Source organism: Condylura cristata, unplaced genomic scaffold, assembly GCF_000260355.1.
Source record: "Condylura cristata isolate star-nosed mole 26May11 unplaced genomic scaffold, ConCri1.0 scaffold00025, whole genome shotgun sequence".
Taxonomy (NCBI): domain Eukaryota; kingdom Metazoa; phylum Chordata; class Mammalia; order Eulipotyphla; family Talpidae; genus Condylura; species Condylura cristata.
In genome coordinates, this window is record NW_004567126.1 from 27,672,851 (window position 1) to 27,684,947 (window position 12,097).

The window sequence follows — 12,097 nt, forward strand, 5'->3', positions numbered from 1 at the left end:
ACTTGATGTAGTCCCATCTATTTATCTTTGCCTTCACTATTGTGGCGTTGGGTGCTCTGTCTTTAAAGATGTCGCTGAAGTGTATGTCGTGTGGTTATGCTTTTTTAAAAGATTTATTTGTGCATGCAAGAATTGGGGTGTAGGCCAGAGGTGGATGGGGTTAGAAGGTCCACCAGAGACAGAATGAGCACAGAGCAGGTGGATCTACTAATACTCACTGCTGAGGGGAGCAGTGGGCAGGACATGAGAGGTCTATACCACGTGGGTCAGCTCCCTGGTCTGGGACTGAACTCACGCTTGGTAGTGCTGAGACTTTAACCCTTGTGCCACCGGGAGGCCCCCTTACGGTCACACTTCTGCCTGGGATGTGGCACACTGGACCCCCCCCAGCTTCAGTGCTGCTTCTTGCAGCTGTGAGCAAGAGGCTCAGTCACCGGCATTCTTCTCAGTCACCAGTCCTCTGGTCTCATGACGCCAAGTGGACTGTCCTGAGCTGAAGCTCACCCAGCGCTCAGTCCTCCATCCATGTTCCTTAAGACAGGCACCTTTTCCTGGTGCGTGCTCATGTGCGCCTGGTGTTTTCCAGGCCCAGGATCAGTTCAGACCCAGTTCCATCTTGAAAGACACTAGGCAGAGGAGACATTTCCTTTCTAGAAGGGACTCTTTCCAATGCAGTATTTACTTTTTGGAAAGGGGCTGGCCTGGCCTCAGCCTCTGGTGGTTGCAGGGATGTGGGTGCTTGCCATCATGTCCTCTGTCGAGAGCCTGGGTCGAATGCAGGAGGGACACGTAGGGTTCTGGGTAGAGGGCTTCTCAGCCTCCCGAAGGGGGGAACATGAGGACTTCTTGAGACCCTTGAACCAACGCCAGTATCTAGGCTTCCCAAAGACCAGTGCTCAGGCCCATCTGGTCACTGCTGTGTGGTAGGAATTGTACGAGGCTGTGGATGACCATGGAGACTTGACCTGTTCTCATGCCCGTGTGATGAGGCTTTGGCCATGTAAAAGTTACTTACTGTGCTCTGTGTGGGCTGAGTCCAAGGGATCAGGGCAGCATTCCTGAGAAAACCGTCTCAAACTTACCTGAAAGGGAGGGCAGAACAGGGTCCAGGCAGACGGTGCATCTTACGCAGAGGTCTGGAGCCTTAGAGTGCGCAGAGGTGCAGGGCTGGGTGTCTGCGGGCCCCAGTACCTGCCAAGCTCTGGCCACACTAGCCTGGTTGGCTCCTCCTATCCCTTCCTGGTGCAGCCTCAGACACACCCACCCACAGACATGACTCATCTGCATGGCAAGACCCTGCTCCTCCAGGGACAGGAGTTCTTTGTGGACAGGAGTTCCAGTATATTGATTTCCTTAGCCAGCCTCTGAGCTGTGGACGGTGGGGCTGGGCTCTGGGGCTTCGTTCTTGACCCTGAGGCCCTGACTGTGCCCTCCTCCTGCCAGCGGTACCTGGTGCCTCAGGCCCGTGCACTCTGTGGCCTGGATGAGAACAAGGCCAAGCTGTCATCAGACGTGCTGACCCTCCTCATCAAGCAGTACTGCCGGGAGAGTGGTGTCCGCAACCTGCAGAAGCAGGTGGAGAAGGTGAGCTGGTGCTGACTGAGCTGACACGCAGGGAGATGCTGCACCGCCCTTCGCGACCTCGGCGTCGTGTTCACAAAGTAGAGGACAGGTGCTAGGGCTGGGAGGTGGTGGTGTAAGGGTCAGCGGTCGGTTGAAAAATGAGGAAGTTCTAGAGATGGATGCTGGTAATGGTCCTACAACAATGTGGGAGTTCTTGATGTCACTGAACTGTGCGCTCAAAAGGTTACGGTGGAAGGAAAGCAGTTAGATGGCCCCGTCGCGTGCATTTATGAACCCAAAAGGAGAACTGGGGTCTGAGGCGTGGCTCCCCCATCCTACTCCCCAGGTGTTACGGAAGTCTGCCTACAAGATTGTCAGTGGCGAGGCAGAATCGGTGGAGGTAACACCAGAGAACCTACAGGATTTCGTGGGGAAGCCAGTGTTCACCGTGGAGCGCATGTACGACGTGACGCCCCCTGGCGTGGTCATGGGGCTGGCCTGGACCGCCATGGGTGAGCTGCCTATTCTGGGGGAGTGCTGGGCTGTGCTGGGGAGCTCTCCAGGCCCTTCCCTAGTCTCCCCTGGGAGGTGAGGTGGCACCTGAGCTGTTAGCTACAAATTGCTGAGTGAGTGTGTATAGTGGCCCCAGGAGTTCTAGACTTGAAGTGGGGAGGGGACTGCTAGGATAGGCAGTAACATAACACCCAGTCAGCTTTGCACTGAGGGAGGAGTAGGGGCAGGCTGAGAGAGACCACCACTTCAGGAGAGCTCAGTTGTTTGGCGAAAGGAAGTTGGACTGGTTACTGTGTCCGGCCTGGCATTTTTAAAGCCCAGGGACACTTACACTGGCTGGCAGGGCTGGGCAAGCAGGGGCAGCTACAGAAGAATCTGGCTGCTCGAGCAATGTTTAAAGCAGTGGTGTCTAAGAGCCAGACTGCTGCCAGGAGTCGGCAGGGTACGGCCAAGCACTGGGCTGGCTTTCAGTCTTTCCCATGACCCTGCTCCTCCCATTCAGCTGGAAGTGGCGGAGGAGAGCCGGAAGGCAGTGGGCAGGCTGGCCAGCAGCAAGGAGGCTGGGAGTGCAGTCTCCTGGTGGTCACAGCGCCGTGGGTTCTGAGTCCTCCCGCTCGTCTCCCAGGTGGTTCCACGCTGTTTGTTGAAACATCCCCAAGACGGCCACGGGACAAGGACAGCAAGGGAGATAAGGACGGGAGCCTGGAGGTGACAGGTCAGCTGGGGGAGGTAATGAAGGAGAGTGCGCGCATCGCCTACACTTTCGCCAGGGCCTTCCTGATGCAGCATGACCCCACCAACGAGTACCTGGTGACCTCGCACATCCACCTGCATGTGCCTGAGGTGAGCACAGTGACCCCCTCCCACGGCCAGCCTGCTGCGCTCACTGGCTCACCCACCTACCTCCCCGCGTCTCCCCCAGGGTGCTACCCCCAAGGATGGCCCTAGTGCTGGCTGCACCATCGTCACGGCCCTACTTTCCCTGGCCATGGACCAGCCTGTACGGCAGAACCTGGCTATGACTGGCGAGGTCTCCCTTACAGGCAAAATCCTGCCAGTGGGCGGCATCAAGGAAAAGACCATCGCAGTGAGTGTCTAGAACCTTCGCCAGGCCAGGCCAGGGCGCTAGGGATTTTAAAGTGTCAGAGACTTTCAAATGTCCTTAATATTCACCTACAATTCCAGTGCACTTTTGGGGCTGGGGGAGGGGGGGACCCTCTAAATGGAAAGCTATGATTTCAGAAACTGACAACTTTCACAGGGAAAGGGTGGGTGAAGGGAGCTCTGGCACTGCTCCGTCCACAACAGTCCGTTCCATCCCCACTGCAGTGAGGCGGTATCTGGCTTCTGAGACACGTTCAGTGGAACCTGGGTGAGCACAGCAGGCTCCTGCTGACTTGCCTCTTGTCCCCCACCCCAGGCCAAGCGTGCTGGAGTGACCTGTGTCATCCTGCCAGCTGAGAACAAGAAGGACTTCTATGACCTGGCCGCCTTCATCACTGAAGGCCTGGAGGTGCACTTTGTGGAGCACTACAGGGAGGTCTTCGACATAGCCTTCTCCCAGGAGCGGGCGGAGGCCCTGGCCATGGAGCGGTGACGGCAGCCAGCGGGACCAGCTGGGCCGAGACTGTAGGGGGTGGGGACTTGGGACAGCCGAGGAAGCGGAGCCGGCGGCCTGGAACCCAAGGACTTCAATTACGGATTAATCAGAGTATGGAGCCTATGGACTGTAATTATGATTAAAACCATTTTCAGTACTGCTTACCCGTCTGTTGCTGTGTGTGCCCGTGACAGCGCGTAAGCGGGGGAGGCTGGGGGCTGGACAGGCCAACTTCCAAATGCAGCAGAGGACCCCAAGGTTCTGAAAAGCTTTTATTTGTGTACGGGGATGGGTGGTGAGAGGGTTAGTCTTTCTTGGCAGCTGCCTTCCTCATGGCAGCCAGGACATTGCTCAGCTCCTCTCTCTTCCTCTTGGCACGGATGTGTGTCCCCACCTGCCAGGTAAGGCGGGCATCAGCTGGAGGCCTCAAGGCCCACCCTGCCCTGCCAGACTGCCCAAGTCCTGCCCTCCCCCACCTCAACTCTGGCATGGTGTCACATGCAGCTCAGGTGTCTGGCCTGTGCGCATACGTCCATTCAGACTGCAGCCACCCAGCTAGTTTCCAGTCTCGGGCATGTACCCATTTGCCCACCGCCTCTATCAGCTGGTGTCCACCGTCCTGTCTCATGAGCCAAGTCCTCTGTTAAGTTTTGCACCTACCCTTTTCTTGATGAACTTGAGGGCCCGCTTGTCTTTGGAGACCTTGAGCAACTCCATGGCACGCCGCTCATAGGGGGCAAAGCCACACACCTCCCGGATCATGTCCCGCACGAACTTGGTGTGCTTGGTGAGGCGCTGCGCAGCAAGGGAGGGGTTCTGAGTGGGACGCTCAATGCCACGTCACCCGGGGGGCATGGGTTGTGTCTGGCACAATTAAGACCGCAGTGTCCCCCATGCCGAGTCCCGCTATCAACAAGGCCTGTCAGGCACGGCCCTCTAGCTGATTCCTAGGTGACAGCCAGACACCCCAAGTCAGAACTGCCTTTCTCTTGCGTTTAAGAACTGCGGTGCAGGCCAGGGGTGTGGGGGTGAGAGGATTCACCAGAGAGAGTGGGGAGAAGAGCAGCAGACTGAAACACTGCTGCGGGGCGCCAGGAGGGGGTCTGCTGCGCCCAGGCCGGAGATCGAACTCAGGCCGTACGGGTGCCGGCGCTGCGACTTAACCCCTAGGCCGCCAGGGAGGCCCGTGGACGGCGTCCACAAGCCCCAACGAACGCCACCGTTCTCACCAACCCAACCTCGACCGGCCGCCGGGTCCACTGCACGGACAGCCCGTCAGCGGCCTCTCGCGACCGCGCTCCTCGCCGAGCAGCAACTGCCTCCACTCACTGGCCTCCGGAGCCTGCCACCCATCCCCTTCGCTCCGCCGCGCCCCGTCGCGCGGCGCCCTCGCCCGGGCCGCGCCTTCCGCCCCGGAACCTCCCCGCCTCCTTCTCCGCGGACCCTGGCACTCACCCCGCGGCGGCGGCTGTGTCTCGGTTTGCTCACGTTCTTGGTCACCTTGTGGCCCTTGTTGAGGCCCACGGCCATAGGGTAGCGCAGAGCCATGGCTGTACACGGGGGTAGAAGAGACGATGAGTTCCGGCCTGGTCTCCGCGGCTCAGAACCCTGCGCCCCGGCTTCCCCGAGCTCCCTCACTGCACCCAGTCACCCCTCCGAGCCGCACGAATATCCCGAGAGTCGGATGGCGGTAGATACCACACGCGCGGAGCCCCACTAACCAGCTGCTGTGTGATGGCGGCCACAGAGAGGACGGCGCCGCACGGAACTCTGGGATATCTACCCTCCACGGCAGGCGAGGCCCAGAGAGGCTCGAATGACGCGCGCTCCCTCTGGCGGCTGGAGGCTTCCCTGCGGTCTTCCTGAGCATGTGCGAGGGTTCTAGGGCGTGCACGTTTATCCCCTAGGAGGAACCAGCCTTGGTGGGTGGGTGGTTCCTGGTGGCTGCTGCACCTCTCCCTCTGTGTTGACAATTTGAATCCTACTTCTGCTGCTTGCTGGCTAAAAATCGCACTGGTTCCTAACTGGCTGACACTACGCCAAGACTTTCACCTCCCAGTACTTCAATAAATATTTATAGGATGGGAACAGTAATAGCCCCATCTCAAACTGAACAAGATGGAATGGTATCCTGTGCAAAATACAACTTCCATTCATGGGAGGACAGTAGTCTCCCTCGCTCTCCTCCCCTTATCCGCTAATTGTTTACCGGATTGGCAGTCAATCTGTAAAAAAAAAAAAAAAAAAAAAAAAAGTAATGTACAAAAAGGCATTTTATAAGAGACTGTATTCACATACAAGAATATAGCTATAGTTGTTCTATTTTATTATTGTTGCTGTTCATCTCTTACCATGGCTACCTTACAATTCGAACTGTATTATAGCCATGCATGATCTGGCTTTAGTGCTGTCTGCAGTTCAGCATCCACTGGGGGGCTGCAAACTCACTCGTCCCAGCAGGTGAAGTGGACTAATGTATTGATTTCGCCACACGTAGTCCAAGCTCTGGGTTAGGGCTAAGGTAGGTAATGTGGTATATGCCTCCTGGAGACATTTGATATATTTTGGAGTAATTTTAGGTTGTGGGATGGGTGTCCTGGTGGAAACAAAAAGACTTTCTGGTTTTTATCTTTCACACCTGTTCATCTCCAAGAGCCTGTCTCCGCTTGGGGCTGGTCTGGTAGAGGTTAGCCCTTCTAACCCCTGCTCGCTGTAGTGACTTGGACAGCCAATAGTAGCTAGCAATTCACCAGACTGTATTTGTTCTCCAGCTATCTAGTTATCTTTACATTCTATTTTATTTATGAGAGTAGCACTGGTCAGGGAAAGTGTTAATTTGCAATTAACTGGTGCAAATATAGTCCAGACCCAAGAGGAACAGTGAATTAAGAGAATGCCACTGACTACCCCTCATTGAGAAATGTGAACAAGGAGCACCAACTTCTGTTTGAGAAGATGCCATGAGGTCACGTACATCGAGTGCTCGTGACTGATGCACTTTACCACAACTGCCGTATAAACTGTGTATTTCATGCTGCAAATAAATACTGAAGTTCACACTCTACCTGCCTTCCTGCCTCCAATTCTCTACCTGGGGTTTAGAATTCTAGTTCCAGAACACATTTCCCTTTTCACTTGCCAGTTGCCAGCAAACTGGAAGGACCGAGATCTGAAGAAGAGACATGCTGGAGAAAACAGATTTTTATTATGAAAGGAGAAGCTGGGTCCAGCCCCAAACACATTCTTCCCCTCTCCTCCTCAGCCCCACCACCAGGTGGACTGCTTTGAAAACAAATGAGAACAGATAAAGGACCCAGTGGTTTCAGGTGGGAGATGAAGAGGGTTCCAAGGGTGACTCAGGATAGTGTGGCCTGTCAGATGTGGCCCTGGGACAAGTTGTATCACCTCTGTGAACCTCAGTTTTCTCATCTGTAAAATGGAATCAGTATGAATGAAGGCCAAGATGCAGGTAATGCCTCTCCAAAACCCCGACAAGGTGCTTGCACACCAGGGCTCTGACTGTCTCCAGGTGCTGGGAGGTCTTTTCCTCTTCTTTTGCTGCCTTGATGACTCCACCTTGGGCCACGGCCACTCTCTGAGAGGGCGCTCTGGGGCTGCTGGATGGAGGGTCCTCTTCTGGGACAATAAAGAACTGAAACTTAGGCCGCAGCGGTGGCTGTGCTGTTGAACTCCTGGCGGATGAACCAGGGCCGTGGTTGTGGCAACCAGCCCCGGAGCAGGCAGAGCAGGTGAAAACGCCACGGGTAGAAGACTCTGGAGGCACGTGTGGCGCCGCCACGGATCACAGCCAGGGCTGCCTTGGGCCCTGGGGCTGCTTTGGCCCTCGTGATGCCCCTGGGGATGGCAAGGTTAGGTGGAGGTTGCAGCTGGGTGGCGCCCTCAGCTCCCAGCCCACCATCTCCCTATTCCAGTCCTGGGCCTCACCTGAATCGCTCAGTGGCAGAAGCAAGATCCTGGAGGCCCAGGACGCACATGGTGATGGCCACATTCACATCCTGCACATCCAGCTCTCGCCTCAGGGAGCTGAAGAAGCCGTCTAGCGCAAGCTTGGCTGCAGAGTAGGGGCTGGAGAAGGATGTGGGCACCCGGCCTGTGTACAGAGGGCAACAGCTGAGCAATCGGGCGCTACTGCTCCCCCTCTGGAGAGTCTTCCTGTCCCCTCCAAAATTACCCGCAACGACCCTCCCGACTCCTCTACTTGCACGCACCTAGGAGCGAGGACACCACCACCAGGGAGCCCTTGCTGTCAGTCAGGCTGGGTAGGGCCAATGAAGTCAGCTGCACATAACTCAGGAAGTTCACCTGGAGGGGGCGACTGCGAGTCAACCAGCGGAGCAGGAAACCAAATTACGGAAGGGGCGGAGTCTATAACACATGGGGGCGGGTCTTGAGGGGCGGGGCCCGATGATTGACAGAGCATGGGAGAGGAGGCAGAGCCTGTCCCGGAATCAAGCCAACACCCCCAAAGAGGAGGGGCCTAGGGCCGGAGGGGCGGGGCCTGGGAAATAGGCCCTGCCCGCTGGCACTAGAGGGCGGGGCCAGAGTCGCGGAGCGGCGCCGCACCTGCAGTAGCCAGCGCGTCGCCTGGGCGTCGCGGGCCCGCGAACCCGCTGGCGCGGCGCCAAGATGGTTCAGCACGAGGTAATCCAGCCCTCCTGCTCGGAGAATGCAGTCAGCCCGGAGCTAATCCTTGAGGCTCCGTCCCCTGGTCCCGATGACGCGCCGACTCCAGCCCCGCTCCCGCGAAATACGGAACCCTGACAGGAGATTGACCCAAAGAGCTCCGCGCCCGAGGTGGCGCGCGGCTGAGGTAGAAAATGCCTGCCGGCCCTACTCTTTGGATCTTGTCAGGCTTTGCCCCTCCCTGATCCAACGAGGGCCGCTCTAGTGTTCCACTCGGGGTGCAACAACGCTCCATCCCTCGCCACGCCCCGGAACCCACCTATTTCCGCCCTTAGATACTTGCTATGACTTTACCGCCACCCCGATTCCTTTAGTGGCGGAGACCAATGTCCCAGACTCCAGGCTCCGCCCCTCACCCAGTTTGTCCAGCGCAAACTGCACCACGTGCTTGGGCACCTCAGGGGAGGCCATGTCCGCAGCGATGTAGAAGACCTTGGGTGCGCCCAGCTTCCGGCAGTTCCCTACCACCTGGGGGGGGCCAGAGCTGCCCGTGGGCCCCTCCACCCCAGCTAGCCCCCTTCCACCTATCAGTCCCACAGGAACCCCAGACTAAAGCCTCCACCCCTACTCCTGAGCTCCCAGTTCCCAGTCAACATCATTCGTAAACCTTTCCCATTGGGCCTGCAAACTGACAGCCTATGGTCTAGAAAAAGGGACGGTTTATTTGCAAAGTGACATCTGTAGATTTCGAATCTAAGATTTCTGGCCTCTCTTGAAAATGGAAAAGTTTGTTCCCAAAAGCAGTACATTTCCTTGGTGCAAAAATCGGGTGTTGCTACGAACTGTCTCCCTCCCCCGATTTGAGTTTGAAACCCCTGCCTAGAGGCAAGCACGGCAGTACCCCCATTTATTGAGGAACATCACCCACTTTACTGTGTTACTCTACTGTCTTTACTGCATCAACCTAGCACCAAAACTCACAAATACTTTTGCAAACAAGGAGACTAAAGCTCAGATAGGTTAAGTAGTTAGCGCAAGATCACACAGGAAGTTTGAATCCTTGCGGTGATTCAGAACCCAGGGCCCATTTTCCACTCTATTCCTGTCCCCACCATTAAACTCAAAATGGGGTGGCTCACCTTCTGCAGGAGGGCCTCTCTCTGGGCTGTGATGACAAGGTGGGAACCCAGGCGGGCATAATGATATGCCAGCTCCTCTCCCACACCTGCACTGGCTCCTGTCAGCAGCACACGCGCCCCCTGGAGGCTGGCTGGCAGTGAGCAGGAGGGTCAGCCTGGGGGACAGACAGGCAGCCCGCCCCAGTTCCTCCCCCTTCCAACCTGCTGCCAGGAACTAACCTGGGTCAAACTTGTCATCCCAGTAATAGGCGAAAAACAGGGCTCCCAGCCCTGTGAGGAGCAGCACCTTCATGGCCCTCCTGTGGTCTGCAGAGAGAGAGAAGGCAGCTGGCACAGGCCTGGCCCACAGCCACACCTGCTTCCCCAACTATACCTTTGTTCAGTAAGCATGGGATAGGCACTGGTGTGGCCCTGACACCTCTTCTCCACCTCTGCAGACACCATCAGGTCTAAGTCACCACATAGTTCACTTGAACCAAGGCACCTATTTCCTGCCACCTTCACGAAGCAGTAGCAACAGCAGCTGGACCACATGTTGTTTTTTTCCCTGCTGAAAATCCTCCCCATTTGTTTTGTCTTGTTTTGTTTCAGGAACAAAACTAAAGGCTCTATAGGGACCAACTCTGGCTCTTTTGCTTTGCTACACTGGCCTTTTCCTGGCTTTGAGTCAGAAGTAGCCTGTCAGGATCCTGGCTCAGGACCTTTGCAGTGACCAGTCCTTTTGCCCACATGCACTTCCCAAATGAAACTCAGTGGCTTACTCTCATCTTTTTCAGGTTTCCGTGTAAACATTACCTTCTCCAAAGGCTTTCTTTTCCGGTCTTTCCCTTCTTGGGAGCACTTCCCTTCCTGGTCTTTGTCTCCTTTATCTCTCAAAGGGGAGCAGTATACCAGAAATCTTGTTGATGATCTGTTACATGCTCACTGTCTCTGGCAGCCCTAGGAGGGCAGGGAGGAAAGGAAAACATGGCTCTGCTTTGTTTACCCTTGGGGCTTCAGTGCCCAAAATTGTGCAAGGCACACAGTAGGTACTCAGTAGATACTTGATTCATACAGTGTGAAATAAGAATGTGGGAATCAAGAGCTAGGGGAACCCAGAAAACAGAATCAGTCAGCAACACCTGGAAGGAACCAGACACTTGGGGTGGGTTGGGAAAAGAGTTGGTTAAAGAAACAGGCTGGATTCTTAAGGTTTAGGGGTCACAGTTCTCTCCCAAAAAGGGCACAGGCCCATCACATTTTGGGATTTCCATCCTCTGAACTCAGTGAGACAGAGGAGAGGTACTTCCAAGACCCAAGAGCCTGGGAAGAGGTGAGGTTGGGAAGTCCCCAAATACCAATCTCTAGATCCAGCCATGGGTCCTGCAAAGTTCCAGCTGTCTCCTCTCTGACGTCTCCTGACTCAACATGCTTTCTCCATCCCACGACTCCATGCAGCCAAATGAAACTTTATAGACAAACAAAAAAACCAAGCTCACCCAGCCTTTCCTGCTACAAACCCTTCCGAGACTCATCCCTGCTCCCTGATGGAGACCATCCTCCTTACCTACCTAGCTCCAAAAACCCTGAGGATCTAGCTCCTGCCTACCTGTCCATCTTCATCTTTCATGAACCGATTCTCAGAGAACTATGCACGGAGTATGCACACGTACTCTGGACAGGGTACCACTAATACCTCTCCCACCTTCCAGGGACAGCCCGCGGAGCCCAGGGCCCAACCATCTTCCTACCCACGCAAAGACGCAAAGACCACAGCAGCTCCGCGGGCTTGGCTGGCTATCTCGGTGGGTGGGTGGGGGGATGGAACAACTGTGCTGCGATGGGGAGGCACAGGGCTGACCACGTTCTCACGGAACTCGCTGGACCCCCGCCATCCGCATGGGCACTCGGTTTCCCCTCAGAACAAAGCTGGGGATGCTACCCCGCTGTGCGCTCCCAAGCACGCACTCACCACACGAGCCTATTTCCCCCGCCGTCCGTCCGGCGGGGCAGCCAAGCGCGAGCCAGTCGTAGCCCCCTCGCGTGCGCGAGCCAGTCGTAGCCCCCTCGCGTGCGCGAGCCAGTCGTAGCCCCCTCGCGTGCGCGAGCCAGTCGTAGCCCCCTCGCGTGCGTCTCGCGGCGGCGCCGGGCCCGGTCTTTGACCGCGCCCCCTCCGGCGGGGCCCACGACAAGCAACTCGAGTCCAACCTCCTGCAGTAGAGACGCCCAGGCATCCGGCAGGGGCGTCCATGGGTTGCCAGGCAACGACCTACCGTTTGGCTGGCCCCGCCCCTAGGTGGAAGCCCCAACGCCGAGCCGGACCAGCTTGGCGGGTGGGTGGCTGGTGTGTGTCTGCCTCCACCCCGCCCCACAATTCCACCCTCGCGTTGCCGTGACAACAGATTTCTAGGTACCTTCCTCCTCAGTCCGCACTCTGAGGTCCCCCGCAGGCGCCGATAAATCTCTCCGGCTCCGACATCTTTTTGGGTCTCTTCAGGCCTCACTCCAGACCTCCGACTCCCGGTTCCCTCACGCTACCTGGGCGGTGCCGCACCGGACTACATTTCCCGGAAGTCTTGGCGGCAGGACGAACCTTCCGGCCACTCGCTGGGCTGTGAAACTACATTTCCCAGACAACTTTGCGGCGGCGGGACCGTGA

The 12,097-nt window shown here is 56.6% G+C and overlaps 3 protein-coding genes across 8 annotated transcripts in view; 1 reads left to right on the forward strand and 2 right to left on the reverse strand.

Moving 5' to 3' along the window:
• LONP1 (lon peptidase 1, mitochondrial) overlaps positions 1-3,836 on the forward strand; it is a 19,511-nt gene extending 15,675 nt beyond the window's left edge. Inside the window, 5 exon segments of the mRNA XM_004689316.2 lie at positions 1,444-1,584; positions 1,910-2,075; positions 2,702-2,919; positions 2,999-3,163; positions 3,497-3,836. Of these exon segments, the coding sequence (XP_004689373.1) occupies positions 1,444-1,584; positions 1,910-2,075; positions 2,702-2,919; positions 2,999-3,163; positions 3,497-3,673 (867 nt within the window). The 3' untranslated portion in view covers positions 3,674-3,836.
• A 95-nt stretch (positions 3,837-3,931) lies between these two features.
• RPL36 (ribosomal protein L36) lies at positions 3,932-5,501 on the reverse strand. Of its 2 annotated transcripts, XM_012729621.1 has the most exons (4): positions 5,398-5,501; positions 5,132-5,226; positions 4,337-4,471; positions 3,932-4,070 (listed from the first exon to the last, which is right to left on the reverse strand). In XM_012729621.1, the coding sequence occupies exons 2-4, from the start codon at positions 5,222-5,224 to the stop codon at positions 3,981-3,983; spliced, it is 318 nt and encodes a 105-aa protein (XP_012585075.1). In that variant the 5' UTR covers positions 5,225-5,226; positions 5,398-5,501; the 3' UTR covers positions 3,932-3,980. The 2 variants fall into 2 exon arrangements, with proteins under 2 accessions (XP_012585075.1, XP_004689374.1); XM_004689317.2 differs by lacking the exon at positions 5,398-5,501 and having other exon boundaries at positions 5,132-5,391.
• Positions 5,502-6,862: 1,361 nt separating this feature from the next.
• On the reverse strand, positions 6,863-12,072 carry HSD11B1L (hydroxysteroid (11-beta) dehydrogenase 1-like). 5 transcript variants are annotated; one of them, XM_012729616.1, is made up of 9 exons: positions 11,853-12,072; positions 10,255-10,398; positions 9,679-9,765; positions 9,460-9,590; positions 8,737-8,848; positions 8,261-8,352; positions 7,906-7,999; positions 7,622-7,787; positions 6,863-7,531 (listed from the first exon to the last, which is right to left on the reverse strand). In XM_012729616.1, exons 3-9 carry the CDS (start codon positions 9,749-9,751, stop codon positions 7,336-7,338), a joined length of 864 nt encoding a protein of 287 aa, XP_012585070.1. In that variant the 5' UTR covers positions 9,752-9,765; positions 10,255-10,398; positions 11,853-12,072; the 3' UTR covers positions 6,863-7,335. The 5 variants fall into 5 exon arrangements, with proteins under 5 accessions (XP_012585070.1, XP_012585071.1, XP_012585072.1 ...); XM_012729617.1 differs by lacking the exon at positions 10,255-10,398; XM_012729618.1 differs by lacking the exons at positions 8,261-8,352; positions 8,737-8,848.
• Positions 12,073-12,097: the final 25 nt, after the last annotated feature.

Bases quoted from the DNA above. Each gene is read 5' to 3' on its own strand.
- RPL36 (XM_012729621.1), bottom strand. From the start codon at position 5,224: ATGGCTCTGCGCTACCCTATGGCCGTGGGCCTCAACAAGGGCCACAAG. The intron at 4,472-5,131 runs GTGAGTGCCAGG...CTTGCTGCGCAG, and splicing joins GACACAGCCGCCGCCGCGGG to CGCCTCACCAAGCACACCAA. The intron at 4,071-4,336 runs GTAGGTGCAAAA...CTTACCTGGCAG, and splicing joins TCAAGTTCATCAAGAAAAGG to GTGGGGACACACATCCGTGC.
- HSD11B1L (XM_012729617.1), bottom strand. From the start codon at position 9,751: ATGAAGGTGCTGCTCCTCACAGGGCTGGGAGCCCTGTTTTTCGCCTAT. The intron at 8,353-8,736 runs GTGAGGGGCGGA...TTCTCCGAGCAG, and splicing joins GTTTGCGCTGGACAAACTGG to GAGGGCTGGATTACCTCGTG. The intron at 7,532-7,621 runs GTGAGGCCCAGG...TGCCATCCCCAG, and splicing joins TCTGCCACTGAGCGATTCAG to GGGCATCACGAGGGCCAAAG.